Source organism: Corvus moneduloides, chromosome 6, assembly GCF_009650955.1.
Source record: "Corvus moneduloides isolate bCorMon1 chromosome 6, bCorMon1.pri, whole genome shotgun sequence".
Classification (NCBI taxonomy): domain Eukaryota; kingdom Metazoa; phylum Chordata; class Aves; order Passeriformes; family Corvidae; genus Corvus; species Corvus moneduloides.
Window position 1 is genome coordinate 9,538,314 of NC_045481.1, and position 22,704 is coordinate 9,561,017.

At 39.6% G+C, this 22,704-nt stretch overlaps 1 protein-coding gene across 1 annotated transcript in view; it reads right to left on the bottom strand.

Moving 5' to 3' along the window:
- Positions 1-609: 609 nt before the first annotated feature.
- Positions 610-22,704, bottom strand: part of ASPG (asparaginase) — a 44,503-nt gene continuing 22,408 nt past the window's right edge. The window contains exons 9-16 of the mRNA XM_032112570.1: positions 20,673-20,786; positions 17,552-17,671; positions 16,395-16,490; positions 15,382-15,545; positions 9,023-9,109; positions 2,976-3,075; positions 2,600-2,658; positions 610-1,014 (exon numbers count right to left, since the gene is read on the bottom strand). Coding sequence (XP_031968461.1) covers positions 2,605-2,658; positions 2,976-3,075; positions 9,023-9,109; positions 15,382-15,545; positions 16,395-16,490; positions 17,552-17,671; positions 20,673-20,786 — 735 coding nt within the window. The 3' untranslated portion in view covers positions 610-1,014; positions 2,600-2,604. The remainder of the gene's footprint in view (positions 1,015-2,599; positions 2,659-2,975; positions 3,076-9,022; positions 9,110-15,381; positions 15,546-16,394; positions 16,491-17,551; positions 17,672-20,672; positions 20,787-22,704) is intronic.

Consider the following 22,704-nt stretch of genomic DNA (forward strand, 5'->3'; position numbering starts at 1 on the left):
CTTGCAGCTTTTCTCCATGATAAGAATAGCTGTGGGAAGTTTGAGTAGTATAAAGAGGAAAAAGAAAAAACTATCTGCATTTCAAAGATTCCCTTCAGATGCAGCAGATAGAAAATCCACAGAGTACTGCAGAAGCTGTAGGTGAAATTAAAAGTTGCCATCTCCAATGTATGCATTTGCCTGAAGTATTCCCTCCATTTACATATTCTAGGGCAGACACAGCTGTAAAGATACATATTGCCTTCTTTCTTTAGTCTGAAAGTGTTGGTACTTTAAACTTGGGGTCTGTTAATACTGAGATCCCATTTACAGTCCAAAGAATTACGTGTCTAGCATGTAGCAATCTTGATTATATTCCAGTCAGGATGTGGGAAAGATGCTATTAGAAACAAAACAATCAATTCACTCAGGCAGTCCCACAAACATGCTTTATGGCATCTGCCTCCTACTCATTTCAAGTGAGGGTTTATAGTGACACATTGGTGAAGATTAGTACACAACTGCAGGCAGATGCCCATGACTGATTCAATTGTTTGCACTGACACTCACAATTGCTCTAATTGCAACTGGAGTGATAAAAGTCATTGCAAAAAAACAGACCAAGTGAAATCAACATTGTTCCTCAGAGATTTTATTAGTTGAAACCCAGAAATGCACAATCCACTGTTTTTCCTTGGTATGAATTCACCACAGCATTTCCATTTGCTATGCCTGCAATACTGTCCGCAGTGGTTTAATGCAAGAACATTCAAAAGGCCTCTTTAAAATCAGAACTTGTAACAGAACAGCCTCACTTGTTTAGAAGCATTTCTTTCCAAAAAGTGATTAAAAAATAAAGGCAGCCAATAATTTTTAGATAATCAATGTGATCTTAAATAAAGAATCTTTCTAAGCTGTAGCTTTCCTGTATGCCCCAAGCAGCACTACCATTGTTCCTGTTAAGCCATAATGGCTTAACACCATGAATGTTTCAAGCTGGTATTCCTGATGAGGAGTGACCATCTTCTACAGCCTCTGGAGAAAGAGAAAATGATGTTTAGAACTAGGCAGTATCCAAAACCTTCCTGAGAACAGATTACCCTGTAGCCTGCCAAGCCACTTCTCACGCGGTGCTGAAGACTTCCTTCAGACCGCCTACACTATTGATGGCTCAGTCCAAAGGAATTATGAGGTGATCCATGGACAACTTGAGGATTTAACACACTCACTCCCCACTTAAAAAAGAAAAGCAATTTTTGCAGACCTATTTCAATAAAAATGGAAATCCCTTTGCAGCATAACTTACATTCTAAAGGTATTTTAGCATTGCCATCCTGACCACTGGAAAAATTCCATTTAAATGCTCAAGACTGTGATTGTATCTAATCCTTCTATATCAGGTAAAATCAAAGAAAACCCCAAAACTTTGAAGGAAAGCAAAAAAATCTGCCTGATTGTGTCCTTCGTTCATTTAAACCAGTCTAGAGTGAATCAATCCAACTGCAGTCCCCACTAACATCTCTCAAATGGGAAACACAAGTGGCCAGATAACCATGGATGCAGCAAAACCTTTAACTACATTTTGTGCTAGTTTTAATAAATAAAGGAGATCATCTCCTCCCAATATTTAAATTGGGATTGGACTTGCCAATATATTGTGTTGCATCAGAAAGGAGCTCTGAGAAATGAAAGGCAAGTGTTTCAAATGCTTCCAGTTACAGCACAGCACTGGAGAAGGTCAAATGCCCAAACAAGTTCCCTGTAGAGAAACTTGTCAGATCCAATGCTCTGAACATGAGGCGCACACGTGCCTCACACGCACAGGGCCAGGGAAACACACCTTGGACGATGGCAGCACAGAAGGGATTCATGTCAGGGACACCCAGGCAGCTGCCTCTGTGGCCTGAGGAAGAGGGAGGCCATGACACTGCCCTGTCCTGTGCCCAGAGCTGAAGCAGCCCCTGGGCAGAGCTCTCTGTCACAGAGGTTTCTGCAGTCCATGTGTGGAGTACAACTAACTCCGGTCTGTGACGAATCAGCCACACGTCTCCCATGGTGGCTGACTGTATTACACCAGGAGATTTCTGGTGTAGGGTGCTTCATTGAAAGCCAGAAGGAGAGGGCAGGTGGAAATGCTGCAGGTGGCACAGTGGCCCCTCCTGAATGGCTGTGGTGACTACGCAGCTGTCCTGGGGAAGGGAATGCTCCTGTGCTGGGGGCACGGCACCCTGAGAGCCAGGCCTGGCCAACGTGCCTGATAAAAGGCATTTCCTCTCCAATGCAGGCAAGACAGAGGAGCAATTTATTGCAAGAGGCCAATGGAACATCACATTGTGGCCCTTGGTGGTTTTCTTTTAGTAGCTCTTACACTCCCAAGTTCAGAACTACACTGTGGAACGCACAAAAAAGCACTTCCAGGTCCAGGCAGAAACAGTAATCAACATTAGCCCCACTCTACAAAGAAGGATTAAAGTATTCAGAGTCAAATCAGAAACCAAGACGGGGACAGCAGTTGAAGCCAGATGTCCCAGGGTGAACCAGGGCTTAAATACAGGATCTCTATTCATACCTGTGCTGATCATACATTTCAGCACTCCAGCATTTGAAAACGAAATCTTACCTTTCTTACTGCTTTTGTCTAAGGAAGTCAAGAACCTCCTTCTGTCCTGTAGCCTCTGCCTGTAAGTAGAAACATGAATAAATCCTGCCATCCTGTGCACCAGGACATGCAAATGCTCACTTGTGGGAATTAAGACTATGTTACCACAAAATAATTAAAATCCAATTTAAATTTTAATTCCTCTAACGTAGATGAGAAAATTCTCACTCCAACTATTTATTACTTCACAACAGCACCAGATTTGCGTTTGTAACAAATTCTAATCCAGTTTAGAGTCCACGATGCAACATGTATTTTTCCGAAATTAATATTATCCAAGAGCATGTGTTATTACTCAGCTAGCACACCAAGGGAGCACAGCTGTATGGACACTTACTACTTGTAGGGGATTCCTGCCATCATAACCAGTTTGCTCCAGGTCTGCACCAGCCAGGTACCAAGCGTACAGCCCATCCATATCGCCTCTAGCTGTAAGGCTGGGAAAAGAATAATTAATATTGGTTCTAAATCTTTCAGTTAATTTCAGGGAGTTCCTGGATCCTGTCAATGAGCTCAGCAGGCAAAAGCTGAACCAGGCTCAACATGGCTGCCAGCGTAGAGAGGTAAGGAACACTATTACAACAGCTTTGAATAGCTGAGCAAGCAACACAGCTTGATGAATGAGTTCCTTAAATTAATAGGGCTGTGCTATAAGTACTTACAACAGGCTAGTTTCACATAGTGGGTGTGACTATGACCAAAGGGGAAAAAAAAGTCACGCAGTTTCATATTTCACAACACAATATTTATCTCATGAAATGAGTTGGGGGGAGGGCAATGGCTAAATCAAGATGCAGCTGAGTGAGAGCACAAGCAGATGTACCAGCAACCCATGGGACTTACTTAAAACCACAAAGAAACCCCCTTCACAAGTTTGCATAACTGGGTTTGCTATCAGTAGTTATGACATTAAGTATATTTATGTGATATTATTTGGACAGTAACACAGCTATATTTGTTTTATAAAACAATTTGTAGGATTTAAATGGGCAGTAAGCAAAAAAAGAAAAAAAGCTTTTTAAAGATGACCTCTCTCTGCCACATGTAACAAGCAACAGGGAGGATCTGAATGAGTCCTATACAAACAAGTGAGTTAAAGTTTCCAGAGGAATGCACACCAGATTATTTTTTTGCACATTTTCTGGTAGTCCCATCCACAATACTTAAGGTTTATTTTTAACTCTCATTTTGGCAAAAGAGCTAAGAGCCTGTATATATGCAAAATCATGCCAGTCTGTACCAAGCCTGAAGACAGGCTGAACTGATGGGAAGGTTGGGAGGATGACCTTCAGTCTTCTCAGGATAGCAGCATCTGTGAAGCTTCAGACCTGAGCTTGCCGTGAGCTTGCAGATTGTTTCAGCAGAACCCTGCTGATAATCTTCAAGTGAGGTTGAATCTCATTAAGAGAGGGGGAACTCTCCCCAACATTATTAAGTTCAGAGTTTGCTGCCTTAACGAGAGCTTGCTGTGGGTGACAGGCACTGTGCTGGCAGCAGGGATGGAGATGGTGATGAGCTCCTGGGGGTGATGACCAAGCCATGCAGACCTGGTGAAGAGTGGAGAAGGCTCAAAGATACAAGGGGTAGTCAGGTAAACTCATGGAAGAAACCATGACAGCAGGGCTGCAACATTCACTTCTCTGCTAGGTGGAAATCACTTCTGTTGTTGATTAAATCGCTTAAGTATCTGAAAATATGTTTTCAGGGGAGTGGAAGCCTTTAATTGCAGCAGTCCCAGAGGCTGGGCACAAAAAGGGAAAGCAGATTGTCTCTGTCTGTGTTCCTCCGTACAACCCCCAGGTGACCTACAGCTGAGGCCTTTGGGGGACAGGGAAGTGGTAGTGGGGTACTAAGAGGTTTAACGGCGCTTCAGTCTGGCATCATGAAGGAAAGGATCAATAAATCATGAATGAAAACTGCCATCACAAAGAAAAAAGGCCCCTCAGAAGCAATAAGGAAACAGAGGAAGGCAGAGGAGGTCCAACAGGAAGCTCAGTGGGAGGTTGGTAAGGAAACTGCAGGAAAGGAATGAGCATTAGTAAAGAAAAAGTGTAAGCATTAGTAAAGCAAAGAAATCGCTTAGCAGCCACTTCTGGAACATATGAATTATCTTTGTTTACAAAGGCTAGTCTCTTGCTGTTAACACTGTAAGGTCACAGGCTAAGCAACAAACAAAAAGCCTACCTAGAGAGTTATGAGCATCACCAGCACTGGACAGGAGAGCACTGTATTTGCCAAACAGAATCTCAACGTTCAGCCATGTGCAAAGCAGAAACCACTTTGGTCAAAGATTTTCAGAAATATTACCAACCTACACACACCCAGGGCACCTCAGCTACATCTCTGTAAGCAACAAACAAGGACTGCTGCACTTACTTGAAAATTAACTGCCTAACAGCACCTATTCAGAAAGAGCAATTTAACCCTCACTGCAGAGGTCAAAACTGCGAAGTGGTCTCCTTCCGTGACATTAGAGCAGTCCAAATACACAGAAGTATCTTCAATTTTGCAGCAGCCATTTACCAATCAAGTGAGAACTTTATTCTATGGGTAGTGTTCCCAGAGAACAAAAGGTGATGTAGCTTCTGAGAAAATTTAGATACCACTCTAAATAGAAGATACCTACTATTTACTAGATTGATTATCATCAAGAGCACCACAAAACATTTTCTACAATTCCAGATTCCCCTAGTCAAGCTGTACACATTTGTATTTCCTTTACACACAGTAACTGTACTTGATATACTCAAATATATACAGGGACCTCTCAATTTACACTATTGGGACCATTGCTCTGTATTTGTCTCAAATGTACTTATGCCACCAATTCCTACTACAAGTGCAACCTCTAAGCAGTGAGTCCATCACTTTTATATAATGAAATGGAATAAAGATAGCTTCAGTATACACTTAACAGAATGTTGAAAACCTGCTTTGTTGATAAAGAACTATCTAACTCATTTTAGTAAACCCTGATACCTTTGACAGCAGAAAATCCCAGGCATCCTGCCTATCAGTACTTTTGCATTCAGAAAAAAATATTATGTATCCAGTTCACAGTTTCAGCAGAGCTAATGTAGCCATGATGATGACAGAGCTAAGATACCAATAATAGTGACAGTGCTCTCTGTGTCTCCCACCACACCAACATCAAGCTGCAATTTAAGGGGTGCTCTGTTACTCTCAGGGGACCAGGAGCAAAGCTTGTCAGGTCTCAGAAGGTTTATAAGGACAAGGGCCAATGCAGTTGTATATTTGGGAAGTAAAAAGTAAAGTGAAATGACACATTGGAGCTCCCTCCTGCCTCCTCATGTACTAGGATTTCATCTTTCCCAGGGACACAAAGCTGTGCTTTATCAGCAATTCTCCCTTTTCAGTGTCTATATGAAGTAATCAGGAGAGACTTTCTTTTTTTCAGGTGTGTCATCACCTGGACAGAAGAGAAAATTTTTTTTCTTCTTTTTGTTTTAAGATGAAGATCCTAAAAAAAAGAAAAAAGAAGAAGTCCAGCACAAGGCATGGTTTGCTCTGTCCTGAACACATTTGGGAGTTCTTAGCTTGTATCTCCGCATCTCTCTCAGCTGAGACAGACAGACTTCTTTGAAAGACAGCAGGCAGTAGAAGCTTGGTCCTAATTCCTGCAGAGGCATATTTATTCTTCCTTCCCCAGCCTTACCCCCTGTTTATGTTAAGTTGAAGAGGCATCTTATTCTGAAAGGTGGTGATTTTGAAAGGCTGCATCCCTCTATATCATATCATACCATATCATATCATTTTATAAGTATATGAAAAAGTAAGCTGTTTTGGCTTTATGCCCCTGTTTAATTCTGTGAAGTACAGACTTGAAGTACCTCTATACAAGCTTTTTTCCTTTAAAAAAAAACTCCACAAATCAACTGTTTACTAACTCCAGAAGCTTTCAGAGTAAGTCTGAGTGTCCCAATTTATCTCATCGTGGTTTGGTTTTTCAGACAGATGACAATACTACTGCAATACAAGAAGATATTCTGACATTTTTAACAGATTACTAACACTGAGATCTCATTTTGAAACAAAGCCATGTACCAGATACCAAACATCAACAAAGTGATTCTGAAACCAGACTAACACCTCTCACTTAAAAAAAGACACCAGCAAATGAAACCATGAAAGATTTAATAACTATGTGCATCTCCACTTCCTACACAAGAGTTCCCACTGATACAGTCCAACCCTCAGTTCTGGCTGGTACTCCTTTCCCTCTCAAACATCACCAATGCCAAAGGAACACATTTATTTTCATTTTATCTCCATAATCTTCCAACTGAACTATTCTATTCTATTCTAAAATCATGAGTCTAAACAGAAGGAGGCTGAGGAGACTATTAGAACACAAAAATCACTATTTATGTTCTTTCGTAACAGTCTGTTTGAGGATTGGTCGGTAGCAAAGAGGGAAAACATACTTATAATTTAATTCAGAGAGAATTGCATGGGAGGAAAAGTTAAGTTAGCTAAGTGCAGGAACACAGAGCTTATCAGAAAGCAAGCAGCTTTATCCTTCTAAACCACAAGAGCTTGACAAATTGCCTTGGTGACAAATTTGGACTGGTAGAAATTGCAGCTTAAGGCACATTAAAAGATAGAAGAAATGCAGGAAAATAGCTCCAGTTAGACAGAGGGGAGATGTTATAAACAGCTGGTTCTACAAGCAGCCTGACCATGTGGACATGTTTACTGCCATGCAGGTGCCAGTGCCTGTAGAGAGAGCTTAAAATAAGGAGTTAAGAGAGAGGACAGAGACATGAGCCAGAACATGCTGGAAAAATGAGTGTATCAGTAAGGTCATCTGAGGACGCTGGAGAAGCATCAGAGACATTTTGGCAAGAGGACAAACACCAGCACCTCAGATTTAGTAACTTTTAGGTATCTGAATAATGCTCTGTGGAGTAAGTCCACTTTGTTAGCAATGACTATGCCAGGCCCTCTAAAACAGCAGAGCAGAGGAAGAGCTTCAGCTCTGCAGGAGCAGGGTAGGAACAGCCACTTCAGCACTGTCTCAAAGCCTGATCTCTGCCTGGTTCTGCTCCTGGTACAGGCTATGCATCCTCCCCTCAAGCAGATCCAGGTGCACAATGATCCCTACAAAGCTGTAACAAACTGCATGAGAACCACATTTTGTTATTTTGTTTGAAGTACCCTTTTTCTCTTCCTGATTTTTTCTTCTTTTTTTGGACATATTACTGCCAGGTCAGCTAGCCAAACTGGTTCTGCATGTGCCACCAGGACTAAGCAAGGGGCCAATTTATTTGTAGAAGAATGTTATTCCCTAAACCACTCCTCTTGCCTTTTGGCAGAGGGAAACTGCACAAACCAAGGGTTTAGCTCTGTCCTATCACTTACAGTGCCCTGGGAAGTGCACATTTTGACTCCATGGTAAAAGCCTTATTACCCAGTCTCCTCTGAGCATGTTATGACAATGGAAACACTCCAGCTAGTGTTCCTTAATTCCAGAATTATTCAAAGGACAGAGTCCAGTCTCTACACAGAACACACATAAACTTTACCTTGACCTTGTTTTGTAGACATTATACAGCACTGGCTGGTCCCTGCAAGTCTCATGGTTTCCTGCCAAGTCCTGATATAAAGGTCAGTACTCAGGGGTTTTTTGTTTGTTTTTCAAAAGAGAGAAGAGGAAATGAAGCAAAAACTACAAGTAATTTTCAGATATACATGAATCTTCTCACAATTTTCAGAGTAATTTGTAATTCAGGACCAGTACTGGAAAAAATGAAATCTAACATCTATTTCTTTTTATAATACATATCCACATCATTATATATTGAAAGCAAGTTTATTCAAACCAGCTCTAAGAGAATTATATCCTCTTAAAATTAAATATAGTGATGGTGAGCAGCTGTTCACAACTAAATCAAATCTGTCTATTTGATTTAGTTATTTTTAAGAACAATACTATACACTAGTTACAGTAGAAGCCATTCCAATATAAGTGAAAAGTGGACTTTATAACAATAAAAATGATGCATTTTGTGCAGCTTTATTTTTAAGAGAGATGTTACAAAATCATACCTTGAACATCTTCTTTTCACCACTCCTCAGTAAAAGACTTTGGGAAAAAATGGGGTATATATTTGCTTCCAGCTCACTTATCCCCACAATTCTCTCTACTTTGGAACTCTCTTGAGTTATTGGTGCTTTGAAACAGAGTTGATTCTTAATTTCATCACTTCACTTGTTGCCTTACTATTCATCTAGCACAGAAAGAGCCACCTCATGTGCCAGGGACCCAACTGTTTATTGAAAGCTCTCCATTTTTGAGTCTCCTCTGAAAAACCATGCCTCTCCACACCATTTTAGGGCCACCTCACCATATATCACATTTACCTGCAGAGTATTGTTCCAACGTCCTCCAAGTCATGGCTTGAAAGGTGCGCTCCTGTTTCTCGTAACAAGTTAATCACTGGTATGTGCCTTTATGAAAAGAATAGAAAAAAAAAGAGAAAGTGACTTGACCTGGAGGGGCTTCCCCCCCCCTGAATCCAGCATTGTCATATACACAAACAGTCAGTGAAAGTTCTTACATTCTATTTTCCACAATCACAGAATCAATGAATCTTTTCCAAGGTGACAGATGCAGTAAACAGAGCTTCCCTCCCTCTCAAAAACTCATTCACACACTAAGCCCAAGGAAGTGTTAAGTTCAGCTCTAAAAATGAAAGGGATGCATACCCTTCTCTTCCAAGAATTCTTAGTATGTTTACCTTAGTGCTAGGTTAATTTAACACTAGAAATATTAGTAACTGAAATACATGCAAACAGGGAGAATATTTATTACATAGCATCATTCCTATATTTTAGAGAATACAATGCCCATATATATCAGAATTAAATAAAACATTATGTCTTGCAGATAAGCAATTAATCTTTATGTTAACGGAGAAGCTCATCGGATTTTTAGGGCTTCAAAATGATGGTAAGAATTCTTATGAACCTCTGTCAAATGTACATCTTTTCCTAACTTCCTCCTCCCAACACCTTTATTATTTGTTTCTACCTGGAGACTTTAGGAGGTCTTTCCTTGTCCTTTATCCTTTGAGATAAAGGGACAAATAGCACTACCAGGCAACACCTACACCTTAGTTAGATGCTCAAGAAACTCTATGGAAAGGCTGCTCTCTAAAGGTACTGCTGTGGGTAGAAAATAACATGACAAGTAAAAAATCTGCAAAATACATTTTTCATAACTAACCTAGTGGAAGGTTTAGAACTAGGTTTGAAAAGGAGGCAACAGAGTGCTCCTCTGCTAAACAACTGATACCGTTTACAAATCAAGCTCCAGAAGAAGCATGATGACCCAGTAGATCAGGAATAGTTTCATAATTCCTATTTTAAGTTGCTACACTATAACACTTCAAAATAAAGAGGTAGGCTTATAATTTAACAGGAAACATATGAGCTTTTCCAACCCATTACCTAAAAGATCATCTGTAGTAATTAAAAATAAAAATATAAGCTCCCATACACTTTCTGCTTAATCAGTTGTTGGTAGCCATGGGCCTTTCCCTTTTTGAATTGGACTAAACTACTTATCTAATCCCTCTGCTTCTTTTTAGGAAACGCCGTCTTCAATCAGAAGTTACTTTACAGTTTTCCATATAAAGCCTCTGTAAGCTTGTATGTTTCATATAAGATCTTAAGTTTCTCAACTAACTAAAGAACTGTACACATACTGTGGTAATCACCTTGCTTTTCCAAACACAGGTTATTGACCCTAGGAGACAGATTTTTTTTTTTTTTTTAATTATACTTTGTTCCAATTGACAGCCAAAAAAATATATATATTCTTACTTTGCTTCATAGCAAAGCACTGCTGGAACAGCCTCAAGTTTGTTCAGTTATCTAAAATATTTTCTCAGGTGGGTCCCTTATGACGTGGCTCATCATCCACAAGCATCTCCTTGAGCCAGCAAATAATGGCATGGTTTCCTACTTTTCAATCTGTGGTGAAGGATGAATTCTACATGTATGAATTTTTTAATTCTTAGTCTTAAGCGAAACAGTAATTAGCTGAAATGAAATTTGACCTGAAATAGATTAATGTAGAACATGTCTGTTCACTCTCACTGGGTACTGAACATAACATGGGGAGTGTCTGTTTACTGTCCAAGGACTGCCCTGGAGTATTCCTCATTTCCCACCTTATATGGGAAATCACAGCATGAAATGAGCACTTTTTAAAAATAAAAGCTTTGCTATGGGACAGCACTAAAAGATAAAAGGCTGCAAAGCATTTAATGTTGTATGGTATCTTCCCTCAATGTGACCCCCTATGAGGTCTGTATCTCTGGATACCAGCAAAAAGCCAGGTTTTCTCTTCCTGTTGTAACTATTTACTCCATACTGGTAGGAAGATTCTCTCCAGAATGCCCTTCACACCCCACTCACACCACACAGCTATTACTGCTCTGAGTGGGACTCTGTAAATCTTTGGTATAGACAGATTCGGGATTATTTACCCAACTCAATTAATACAGCAAATTTAAACAAGGGAAAAAAAAAAGTGGCTTGAAACTGATAGTGTTTACAATAAATGCTTACAATAAAGCATTTCTAAACAGAAGTACAATGTCCTGATGAGCCATTCAAAGTCACATTTCTTGGTACAGTGGGAAGAAGTGCTGTGCACTACAGCTTGTTAAAGACAGGGCAAGGGAGAGGAAAAGTAGGGACAAAGAGTAATGCAAAGTTTAAAAGTGTCAGATTTAGTGCTGTGGCTATGAAGTGCAGATCAGTCCAAGAAAGCAAACAGACCACCTCTGACATTCCCACCACTCAACATGGAAACTATGTGGGAGGCAAGTCGCACTGCAGCTTGTTCCTACTTGCACCCAAACGCCATCTACATTCTGAACAAACTTAAGCCCTCTCCAGAGCACCACTTCTGCTGTCTTGTACCTACCACAAGGGCAATATTCGTATCTCAAGAGGCTGGCTGTGAATTTTCTGATACTGTTATGTCTTAGGCACATGAGAGGTATTTGTCTTTAGAAATTGTTTCTTGAAGTGCTGCTCTCCTGTGGCTTTACAAAATCCTCATAAGGGTTACAGCTGAGCTGATCTGAAGTTCAGGTGATGTCATGAGCCACAAACTTCTTGGGAATGGCTCAAACGCAACTCCTGTTCTAAGGTGACAGCACAAAACAAGAGCAGAGGAACTGCTGGACAGTCAAAGCTCAAGGTGCAGAGGGATGGCAACATCCCCATGTCAGCCCTGGCTTGCACAGCTCTGTGCCCAGTCTAGCCCCACCTGATAAGCATTGTCACCTGTGAGCTGTTCCTGACCCTCCCTTTTCCTAGTGTGTTCTGTCACCAAACTGTGGCTCTTGGTCAGACACAGGCTGTAGAAATAATATTATTCTGCATATGTTACTTGAGATAGCCTTTTGATAGTATCAGTTATTCATTCCTCTCTGAAGGAAAAAACAAATAGACAAAAGGTGTTTCTAGTGTCTCCTACCTGCTAAGTTCCATTGTTGATAGCACTGGACATTAAAACTTGAGTATATACTAATGTTTTAATATATTAATAGCAGAACATCTGAAATGGTGCAGTCTTCAATGTTCAGCACTATGAGCAAAGTCTGAGTTCCAGGTAAAGACATCCACACTCTTACCAGTTCATGAGGGCTCTGGATTCACAGGAATCCAGATTCTGTACAGTACCTATCATCCCAGGCCCTCACCTGGCAGACACTTATTAAAAGTGAATCAACTTCAAAAGGGATGAATCATACATGTGAAATTAACACACATGTAAGAGTTTGCAGGATTGGGGCCTTAGGGTGCACACCTTCCACCAACTCTCTTTAAAGAAATGCAGGTGTAATGTATATCCAAACTTGACTTGCTTCATTCTTTTTCATGCTTGCTCCCCTAGCAACCAGAATGGTTATGGCAGGATCAGCTTAGTTTCACTTGTTCGGTTTTCTGCATGGTATCAGTGGGAATTTCATGCTCAAACACTGTAAGACAGGCTTCAGTGTGCTTTTTGGAGTCAGTGGTGGTTAGATTTTCTCTCTGCCTTAGATTTCCTGAAGTAATGTAAATGTAACCTTGCAAAATATCAAGTATTTAAATTCACATTTACGTGGGAGGTAATTTTACTACCTCTAATCTGATGTTCTCACAGCACTGTATGAGCAACTCCCCATTTTCAACCTTTTACCACTGCTCTACAAGTAAATGGAAGCACTTTTACTACTTAAAATATACACAATTTTTATTCAAGACATTTTCCTACTTAGAGCGTTTCTATTATTAAAAGAATATTATTCTATTGTTTTGAAAATGAATTATCCCTTGAGGGTGCTGTAAGAAATTAAAGGAATGCTACTTATTTTGATATGTCAAGCAACTGGCCTAAATTAACAGTGGTCTGTTTAGCTTCATGCATAAAGTGAGTGAGACTACAGGCAAATTGCAGAGTTACAAATGAAAAAGCGGAAATGCAGTAGTTTATTTCTTGTTTAGAAAGAAACAAAGAAAGAGTCACTTCAAGTCAAAAAATTTAAGAGACTATTATTGACATAAATCAAGTCACTGATCTATCACTTGACAGTGCTATGTTAAGAAGCTTTTATGAAGAGACATAACTCCTGATCATCTTTACAAATTATTAAATGGAAGAGAGAAATCAGTCATCATTATATAGGTTTGCATGCTGGTTAAAAGGCAAGCCACTGAGAAATGTAACATAAAAAGACTGAAGAAAGCTATTTTTAAGATGAGTGGATACTGTATTGCAGTTAAATGCCAATTAAACAAATATTAATTCTCAGAAAATGGGATTAAGCTGATGCAATGATCAGTAAAATTGAGAGAGTTACAATATTAAACAGTTTCAGGCGTTGACTACTCATTATCATCAGTTTTCCCCCCCACCTCTTTCCTCTCTGCCACTTTCTATCAGGATAATCTCTTCACTTTCAGCTTGCAAGTGTTTAATAAATAGAATTTAAATACTTGTGTAGCAGAAATCTTTTTAGTGGGTATCTAATTGCACACATATACAGATGTCTGCTCCTTAGCATTCTCCTTTATATGCTTACCAGTATGAAATGCAGTATGAGTACACAGCAGATCATAAATACACATTTATGAGATTAGTTCTAAGTCAACTCTTCCTCTCATTCCAACAGTAGAAACAAAAAGAGAAACTGAAAATGGTTATGGTGCAGTTTCCTTTTACAATTCCCTGCATCAAAATGGGTGTACAGTTTTAAAGAGTTTAGGAGTCATAGTAGGAGTCTAATATAGGAGTGGCAATTCTAAGGAATCCAAACAACAAGCTCATGTGAAATTCCTCAGGCGGTAGATGGGTGTGGTAAAAAAAGTAGGTGCCTGATTTGCAGGAACATCTAATAGTATCTAATGCTTTAGCATTTTCTCACTTTGGACCAGAGCCACCTCTATTCATCTCCGAGGTTATTTGTTTGATTTGCTGTTGGGCTTGTTTTTGCTTTAAGTCTGCAGAGCTTATATATTCATGAGGTAAAGCAACAGCCACAAAGCCGTTCGGGACCATGCAGGAGGAATGGCAATAACACAGCGCGGCCACGCTGGACTCCAGGTCTCACAGTCAGAGAGCCTGGGGAGTTTTCTACATCTGGTCTTTGAGACAGAAGAAGCCTTCAAGTTATTCCTGCAGCTCATGGTAATCTAGGACTGTCAGACCTCCCAGGGAGCTGACTCCAGCTTGACAGACCAGGTGAACCTGTCAACATTAGAAAGCTGTAGGAATATTTGGGGACATTCATCCATGAAGACCATGAAAATTCAATCGCTCCAAGCTCCTTTACAGAAAAAAAATGGCTTTTCTCAATACAGACTGAATATGAGATACAGAGCTGAAAGTGGATCAAAGACAATGAGAGATTATGGTGTGCAGCTTCTAACACACTGGAAGACCAATGGCTCTATGAATCCCCAGGCTACACAAACTAAATCTTAAAAAATTAAATTCTGATGACTGATAACTTTTATATTCTGTATTATGGCCATTCCTTAGGACTATACAACATGGAAGAGACCAGTAAAGTGCAAGTCCATGACTACCATTCAAGAACTGCTGACATTCATAACAGCAGGAAGAGGAAATCCACAAAGCAGGCAGAGCCATGCAACCATCCCATATAATTATGAGTGGGTGGAAGGGAAAAATCAAAAAACCAGTCATCCAGCAAGAGACTCAGGAAAGCACTGGTGGAAGGGGAAGATTAAAACATGTCAACCTACCGGTATATTTTGTGCCAACTGAAACAGTCTGGTCTTGATGAGAAAGGGAAGGGCAGAAAAAAACCAGACAGCCCATGGTCCTGCACTCTCACTTCTGACAGTCAAAAGGAGTGATCGGTTTGGCTCTGTTTTATAAGGAAGCTTCAGAATAAAGAGTGGATCCTTGAAATTATGGACAAAGTCTTGGCAGGAGGACAGCAATAATTACCTTATGCTAAAATTCTGCATGCATACCAAGTTGTTTGCTTTCATTCCACATTATTTTAAAAAATCTTTTCATTTAGGCTAGTCACATCCTTTGAAATAAGCTGATATGTGTTATTTTAACTGCTGTAATTTACAGATGACTGCTGAGACAAGACAAGACCAGGACAAAGGATGGATGGGCTTGAAATCCAAAATGATAGAAGGTTTATAAACTTTATATAGAGCAGTACATAAATTGTTACCTGAACTTGATTGCATTCATCAGTGGGGTAGATCCATATCTGTCTCTGGCATAAACAGTCGCGCCAGACGTCAACAAATACTCAACTAAGGGCAGATGCCCTTCAGAGGCTGCAATGTGGAGTGGAGTTCGGCCATCGTAGTCGCCACAGCTCAGGTTTCCACCCTACAAAAAGACATATTCTTCACATGCCGAAAAGATAATGGCTGCACATTAAGTTGTTGCAAACGTCACACAGTGCATGTATAATTCTGCCACCAAATTGTTAAGCTTGTCAAACTTAAAGTTTATCTTGCAGCATTGTTTTAGTGCCAATAAAGATATTCATTCCACCTCCTGCATGTTCCCCACTGGGATATGCTCTTTATTACAGCACACCATACAGCAGCTTTGTGCCCACAGACTGCTAATTTTTCTTGTCTTAGTTAATTCTTACTTTCAAGATATATTTATCCTTTCTTGAGGCCCATTACCAAAATCTCAATAGTAGGGTAAACCAAGGCAAAGAGGTGAAAGAAAAAAAAGATATGACAGGGAAATGCCTGTTGCTTCTTCAGGTATAACCGAAGTTAGAGCTTTGAGGAGAGCCAGAAATCCTGAATTAGAACCGCACTGTGTTTTGCTTAAATATAATTTTCAAGTTCTTTTTTTTAATCCTGACAGATTTACATCCAAAAGGTGGATACTATGAATATGCATAAAGAAAGTTAAATGAAGAGAAAGCAGCACAAATCATTTTAAAATGTTCCAAAGTTAGCAGATATGAACTTGCATTTTAATCTACCCGTATTTTCACAGTTCAAAAGAAAATGTAAACAGCTGAAAACCAGAGAGGAAAAAGAGCACACCAGTTCTGAAAGACAAAGACCAAGAAGTCCAGAAACCACTTGTAACAGTCATAGCACCTTGACTCTAAAACTTAGGTTGTCACTTTCCATGAGCATGGCTTCCTAACATCAATTATAGCTCTTTTTAAAAATTAATGTTTTGTACACACTGTTCATTTTACATTACCATTTCTGCTATGGCTCTTAGTGCATCTATGTCACCCAGTTTCGCTGCAGCACAAGCCAAAGGTGGAATTAATGCATCTCGTACAGCTTCTAACTCCTGAGAAACAAATAAAATTAAACATTTAATATCAGCCTCACCTCTAATGTGATTGACACCCAAGTCGTAAAAACACTGCCCTTGCTTTTATGTAAAGTTTCCAAATTAGTCACTTGGATATTTAGAAATGGTAGCATTTAGTTCTTGGAAGGAAAGAAGTCTCATGTTTGTTTTACACTTTGTCAGTCTCACATCCGTAAGATTTATATTCCTCCCTGGCAACACTACAAGTACCTGATATCTTTATAAACCATTTAAGGTGCACACACTAATTGCCATCTCTGTACTGCCGTAGCTGCACAGCAGCACAGTAAGAGAAACAGCACCGGTAGGAGTTGGAAAAGACCATATAGTCCATTATCCCCAAGACTGGATCAGTTTTATTAATGTGATTCCTCAGATATTTGTGTAACCTGTACTTTCAAACCTACACTGACAAGCCTCGTAGGCCCCCTGAATATTCTCCCATTCCTCATGTGTACTAAAGAACTAAAGAATACATTCAGTATTCATTAGTTAATAAAAATCCCATCTTCCCTGAACGAAATTCAAGAGGAAAGGGAACATCTGTACAACCAGTACTGTATTATCTAATTTATATTTCTATTATATTTTCTAATTGGGAGGGACTAATACTAAACACCACAAATTACACTTGTTTAATGCTTCCTTAGTATCAGCCTTCTATGACTGCATGTACAATTAAGCTGTTTTACCCATTATTATTTGGATTGCTCCAAACTGTCAATACATTTGACCACAAAAATACAAAGCACTTCTTCATATCATTGATACCCTGAATTACAGCATCTGTCTGAGGCTTGTTATTGCAACCAGCCAGCCAAGAAAATAAACCCAAGATGGGGCTACAAAAAGGAGGGAAAAAAAAGTTAGTAAGTTTTTAATTAAAAACATTTTAGTTATATGATTGTCATTGTGTTCTTTCTCCCTAACTCCATATTCCGATTTTCTTTCAGCTTTGCTGTTCATCTTTAATCTAGGCTCATTTAACTTAGTTTACAGCTTTACATGATATTAATTTTAAATATTTAAGTATATACCTCCTTGCTGCTGATACTTAGAGATTTGGCAATCACTTGAATAAACTTGCTATCTCTCAAAGAGATCTTGGCTCCTGCGGGTACAACAGTCATTTCTCCTCTTAGATTCTCACTCAGCATCTGAAAAGCAAGCAATCAAACCCTTTGTTAGCAGAGGAAAAATATGGTGGTAGTCTAATAAAAAAACCTTAGAATCAAGTTAGAAAATTGTTTGGAGGAATTATGGAAACTAATTGAATGCAGACAAAAGATTAAAGAAACAGTAACTGTCCCATGCAGACTGCACGTTTTAAAAGACAAAGGAGGGAGAGAGACAGGCAAACAAAACTTTCTTCCAAAGCAAAAAAAAAAAACCAAAATAAGCACATAACACCCCAATTTTTAGAATATGTGGACAAAAGTTCCCTAGTGGGGTAAGCTGCAGCCTACTCAAAAACACAAAGATAATGACTAATGAGCAGAGTGAGGCTTAAGACCAGAATATTCTGAAATGCTGCCTTTTGCCAGCATTCACAAACCTCAGGACTCCTACACAGACTGTGTACATAAACCTCAAAACAAAGCCCAGTGCTGCCTGTAGACGGTCATGTATTTCCATGGGTTTTCAAACAGCTCCATCAGCCCTGATTCTGTAGAAATTTGGACATAGATCAAGTTTTGAATGCAGAAAATCTACAGTAGTACCAGTCATTCAATACCCAAACAGGCATGTAACAGTTTGCAGGATGGGTGCCTCCAATATAACTGGAAAAACAACCAAAATCAAAATGTAAAAAGGTCAGCCAATTCATGTGTACAAAGTACTTGAATAGGGCAATAAAGAAATGAAAACACTCTAAAAAACAGATTCTGGGAAACTTGGAGAACACAGATAGAAGCCAGTCATCAAGAAAAAGCAACTGGTTTCCTCAATTCTGACAATTTTACATACTGGCACTCTTTCATGAAAGGTTGCTGATGCAGCTATAAAGCACATAGTTATTTCAATTAGAATTTTAAAAAGCAGGATTGTGAAAGTTTGCAAGAAACAGATGTGATGTTGGCAGGAGGAATGCCCCAGGTTTACTTATGTCTAGGCATGCCCTTTATTAAAAAACACCCTCCAAGAGCTGACAGTACCATAGCTGTCTGCTGGAAGACTCCCATACCAACTGAGGATACCAACTGCTTTGGCACACTTTTAGAATCTGACACATTGAGATCATTGCTTTACACAGGTAACCTTAGCAATTGGCACCTGTGCTAAATGCACCCAGTGCAAAGCCCTGCGTGCCTTATTCAGTCCTACCAGCTCTCCAGACATTTGTATGTGACTGGGGGCACATTCCTTGCTCTTCATGTTGAAAGAGAATCCTAAAATAACCACGCCAGCTTCAGGAGAGCTTCTGTCTCTTGGGAGACTATTGTTTGGTGATATGTTTAGCTGAAGATATTGCCACAGACAACATATTTCCAGGCTTTCTTCTTCTCCTGGTCTCTATAACTCATTCCTGCCCAGGCAATGCAGTATGCTGTTCCCCTAGTTGTGCCAGCAGAACTGTTTGTGGGTCAGTACAATGAGTCAAATGAGGAAACCAATACTGCATAACTCAAAGAAATTGCAAAAGTTACTTTGTTTTTCAAACCATATAAAGGAGGTCCAGCATATCACCACACAAAAACCGTGTAGCACAATCCAAAGGGCAGCACATGAAAATTCAGAATTATCTTGTGACATGGTACCTGTAACACCTTATAATCAAATTCTCACCTGAGTAAGTCAGCTATCTCACCTCAGCAAACTGGATCTCAAATTAAGTTTTAACTCACACACTGAGGCAAGAAGCCAGCTGAGAAGGTTTCTCCTGTCCCAGGTCAAAAAATCCTCTGTGCAAGAAGATTAAAGCCTGCATTAAAAACAACAAGCAAGTGCGGGTGGCTTCCAGGGTCAGTGAGTGTGCCAAAGGGGTATCAGTGCTGAGCTGGGGTTTCTGAAGTGCAAATGTACAAACACATCCAACACCCCTGCTCCTCACAGCACTGTGTAGCCTGCCAGGCATGTCCTTGCACATAGCATGTTCCAGGCATCCTCACCAAAGACACACACAGCTCCTCCTCCCATTTCTCAGAGCCAGGGCTTTAGCAAAGTGCAAGCTTGCAGGCTGAAACTGTGTCTAAGCATGGTAAGTGGGACTTCCAGCCACCACACTTAGGATCACAGGTATTCAAATATGTTTGTCTCAAGAGCTGCTACTGGTTGGAAGATGTGGAGCATGAAATAATGGTCAGGTTTGTTATAGTTTTAATAAAATCAAAGCACCATCATGAGAGACATGTGCCTACAGTGTTAAGTCTGGGGAATGACTCATCACGATGTCATCTCCCAAAGTGTCAGGATTAAGATTTCACTACATAAGGCACAGAAATTCATGCATTCCTGCAGACTGCTGTTCCCTAATTCATAGCTGTATGCTCCTTGTGTAAAAGGAACATGATAAACAGCTAAGTAACTTGCAGGAAAAAAGGCCTTGATTAAGCAACCAATGAACAGTCAGAACATTGCTAAAAGGGCTCTGATTTTAAAAGCAGTTACAACTGGCTCTAGAATAATCCTCTACTTTTTATGTATTATAAAGTGTATCCTCTCTTAGAGAAATAGAATCTAATACTGTTATGAGTAATGCCATAAAGGAAGAGGCTGTAGGCAATATTTATTTTCAGAATAAATATTTAATTTGTGTGAATGAGTCTGGGATGAAATCTTCACCACACTAAGATCAGTGACAAGATCTTTGCTGACTTCAGTAGGGCTGGGATTCTGTCTCCCATAAGAATTTCCACATAGAATTTTCAATACAGAAGTGTCCAAGCTAGACTACTACCATTTAAACACGGCATTTTTATGGCTCAGTGATGGTCTTCACCTGACTTATGCAGAGAATTCTTTTCTCTCCCAATCTTCATACATTTGTTTGCTTAATAGTATTTTCCATAAGAAAAAAAACCACGGGCTGTTCACATTATGGCTCTGGAACCAACTGCTTTTAAATGCAAGAGAGAAGCTCAAGGCATGAAGTTAAACAGAAGTTAGCATAGTAGATGAGAAACTTAAAGTCTTTCAAGGTCACACTGAAATATTTACCTGCCTCTTCTCCTCCCAGCTAAGGTCTCTCTTGCTGAGCGTGTATGACAGTTTAGTTAGGGCTGCCTCTGGTGTCATATCACCTCCAGGAATTACTCCAGCATCAGCAAGAGTCTGAATAAAAAGGAATAATGATTCTAATTAGCATAGCATTCAGAAATACCTGCACATACAGAGAAGGTGTTTGAAAGAGTAACTACACAGAATACAGGGTGCAGCCAAGCCTCCACTCTCTTGCTCCTCCTACTGCCACTGTAATTTTTGTACTTTCAGTTATCAAATACCAAGCAAATACTAGAGCAATCTGAATAAAGATGACTTTTACTTTAAATTCCTTTTCATGCAATAACACAGAAGAATTCCACCAAATGCTTGCCACGGTCGCTTACTATGCTAAAAGGGAAAGGTTACAGGTCCGTATCAGCTATCTGCAGAGTTGTCAGATTCCCTTTATTGAAAAGCTGCAGTTACTCTGTTTTAACCTAGTGGCATTTTGAACACTGCCAAGTAGGCTGTTCTCACACAGACATATTTACCATTCTTTTATGGGGCATTGCTTTGGATGAATTCCAGCACTACAGCGTGCTCACAGCAGGAGTGCTTTCAGATTCTTTCAGGCTGCACTAGCAGCGTATGATTTAGAAGATACAACTAAAATACGTAATTTACACAGTTCTGACAAGAACAACTGAAAAAGATGACCTTTTTAACTTATCTTTATGGTAGTTAAAAAAAATAAACTGTCTGAACAAAAGCAAAAAGAAGCAGCATCTTTGCTATGATCAGCAAGCCTTGTAAGTGTACAAGATAACAAAGACAAAGGAGATTTCAGATCTCTTGTCACTAAACTGTATCTGGGCAAATCACAGATCGCCTTCTTTGCCATAACGTGTTGCCTCACAGTAAAGCAGCTTGAACTAGGTTCTTTACACTGCATTTTACTTTTAAATACCTTGTATACAAACTTCAGCTTCAAAACTTACTCTGGCTTAACTAATATTTTCAGCAAGATACAGAGCCTTAATTAGCTCATTAACCACCTCCGAGAGACTCAGAGTAACATTTTTTAAAGTCCCATGGGAAAACATGTACAGAAAAGGTGAGAAAGTTTCTGTACTGCAGAGCTAACCAAAGAACAGTTAGGGCTTTTTCAGTGGGTTTGTGAAAGACGAGGAGGAAGGGATTTCCCAGCTTCCTTCCTATACCTAAAGTCCCCTCAATTATAAGTTTCTACTGTGTAGATGGATCAGAGGCCAGACATTCAGTTAATTAAAACAAACACTTCAAGGGAAGCCAAGGACTCAGGTGACCTATGTGACTAGCTCGAATGAGTAAAAACTGGCCCAGCCATGTGCAAAGACCTTTGAAATATTTCATTTAAAGAAAAATCAAAGTAAAATTAACATTACAGCAACTTCACAGCATTCACTTATGATACCTCCTCCACTGAGCAGTTCCTTATGAAAAGGAGAAGGCAGTAAAAGAACAAGCATGAAGTAATTCCATAGGACTTGGCTTGTTCACCATTCTCCTCAAAAGATGCCAAGAAAACAGCCTCCAACCACTGATGCTGAAGCAACATAGTACAAACCCCATATAAAAAATGGAAGCCAGAAGGGAACACGTTTCCACGCAGCCTTAAAGTGGTTCACTAAGACCTGAGTGGAATCTTTCAATTCAGCGTATCAACAGCCTGGATCAGAGTGCAAAAATCCATTTTAGGTGCCTACTTGGAGAATCTTTTAACCAGAGCATAGAAAAAGGGTTTTTTTTCTTATTTCCACACATTTTAGCAGTTCATTTCAAGCAGAAGATCACATAAAACCTAGGCTTCGTTTTCATGTTGTTTTTCAAACATAAATTTGGTGTCTTTTGTTGACTTAACTGCTTTCTTCTTTCTGAGTGAGCTGTTCTATATAATCCACATATTCCTACAGTATTTGCTACAGAGCATGGGATCTTTGCAAAAGTCACTAATTCTCAAAATATTTCCATTAAGTTATGCAACAGTTTTACCAACATCCAAATAATT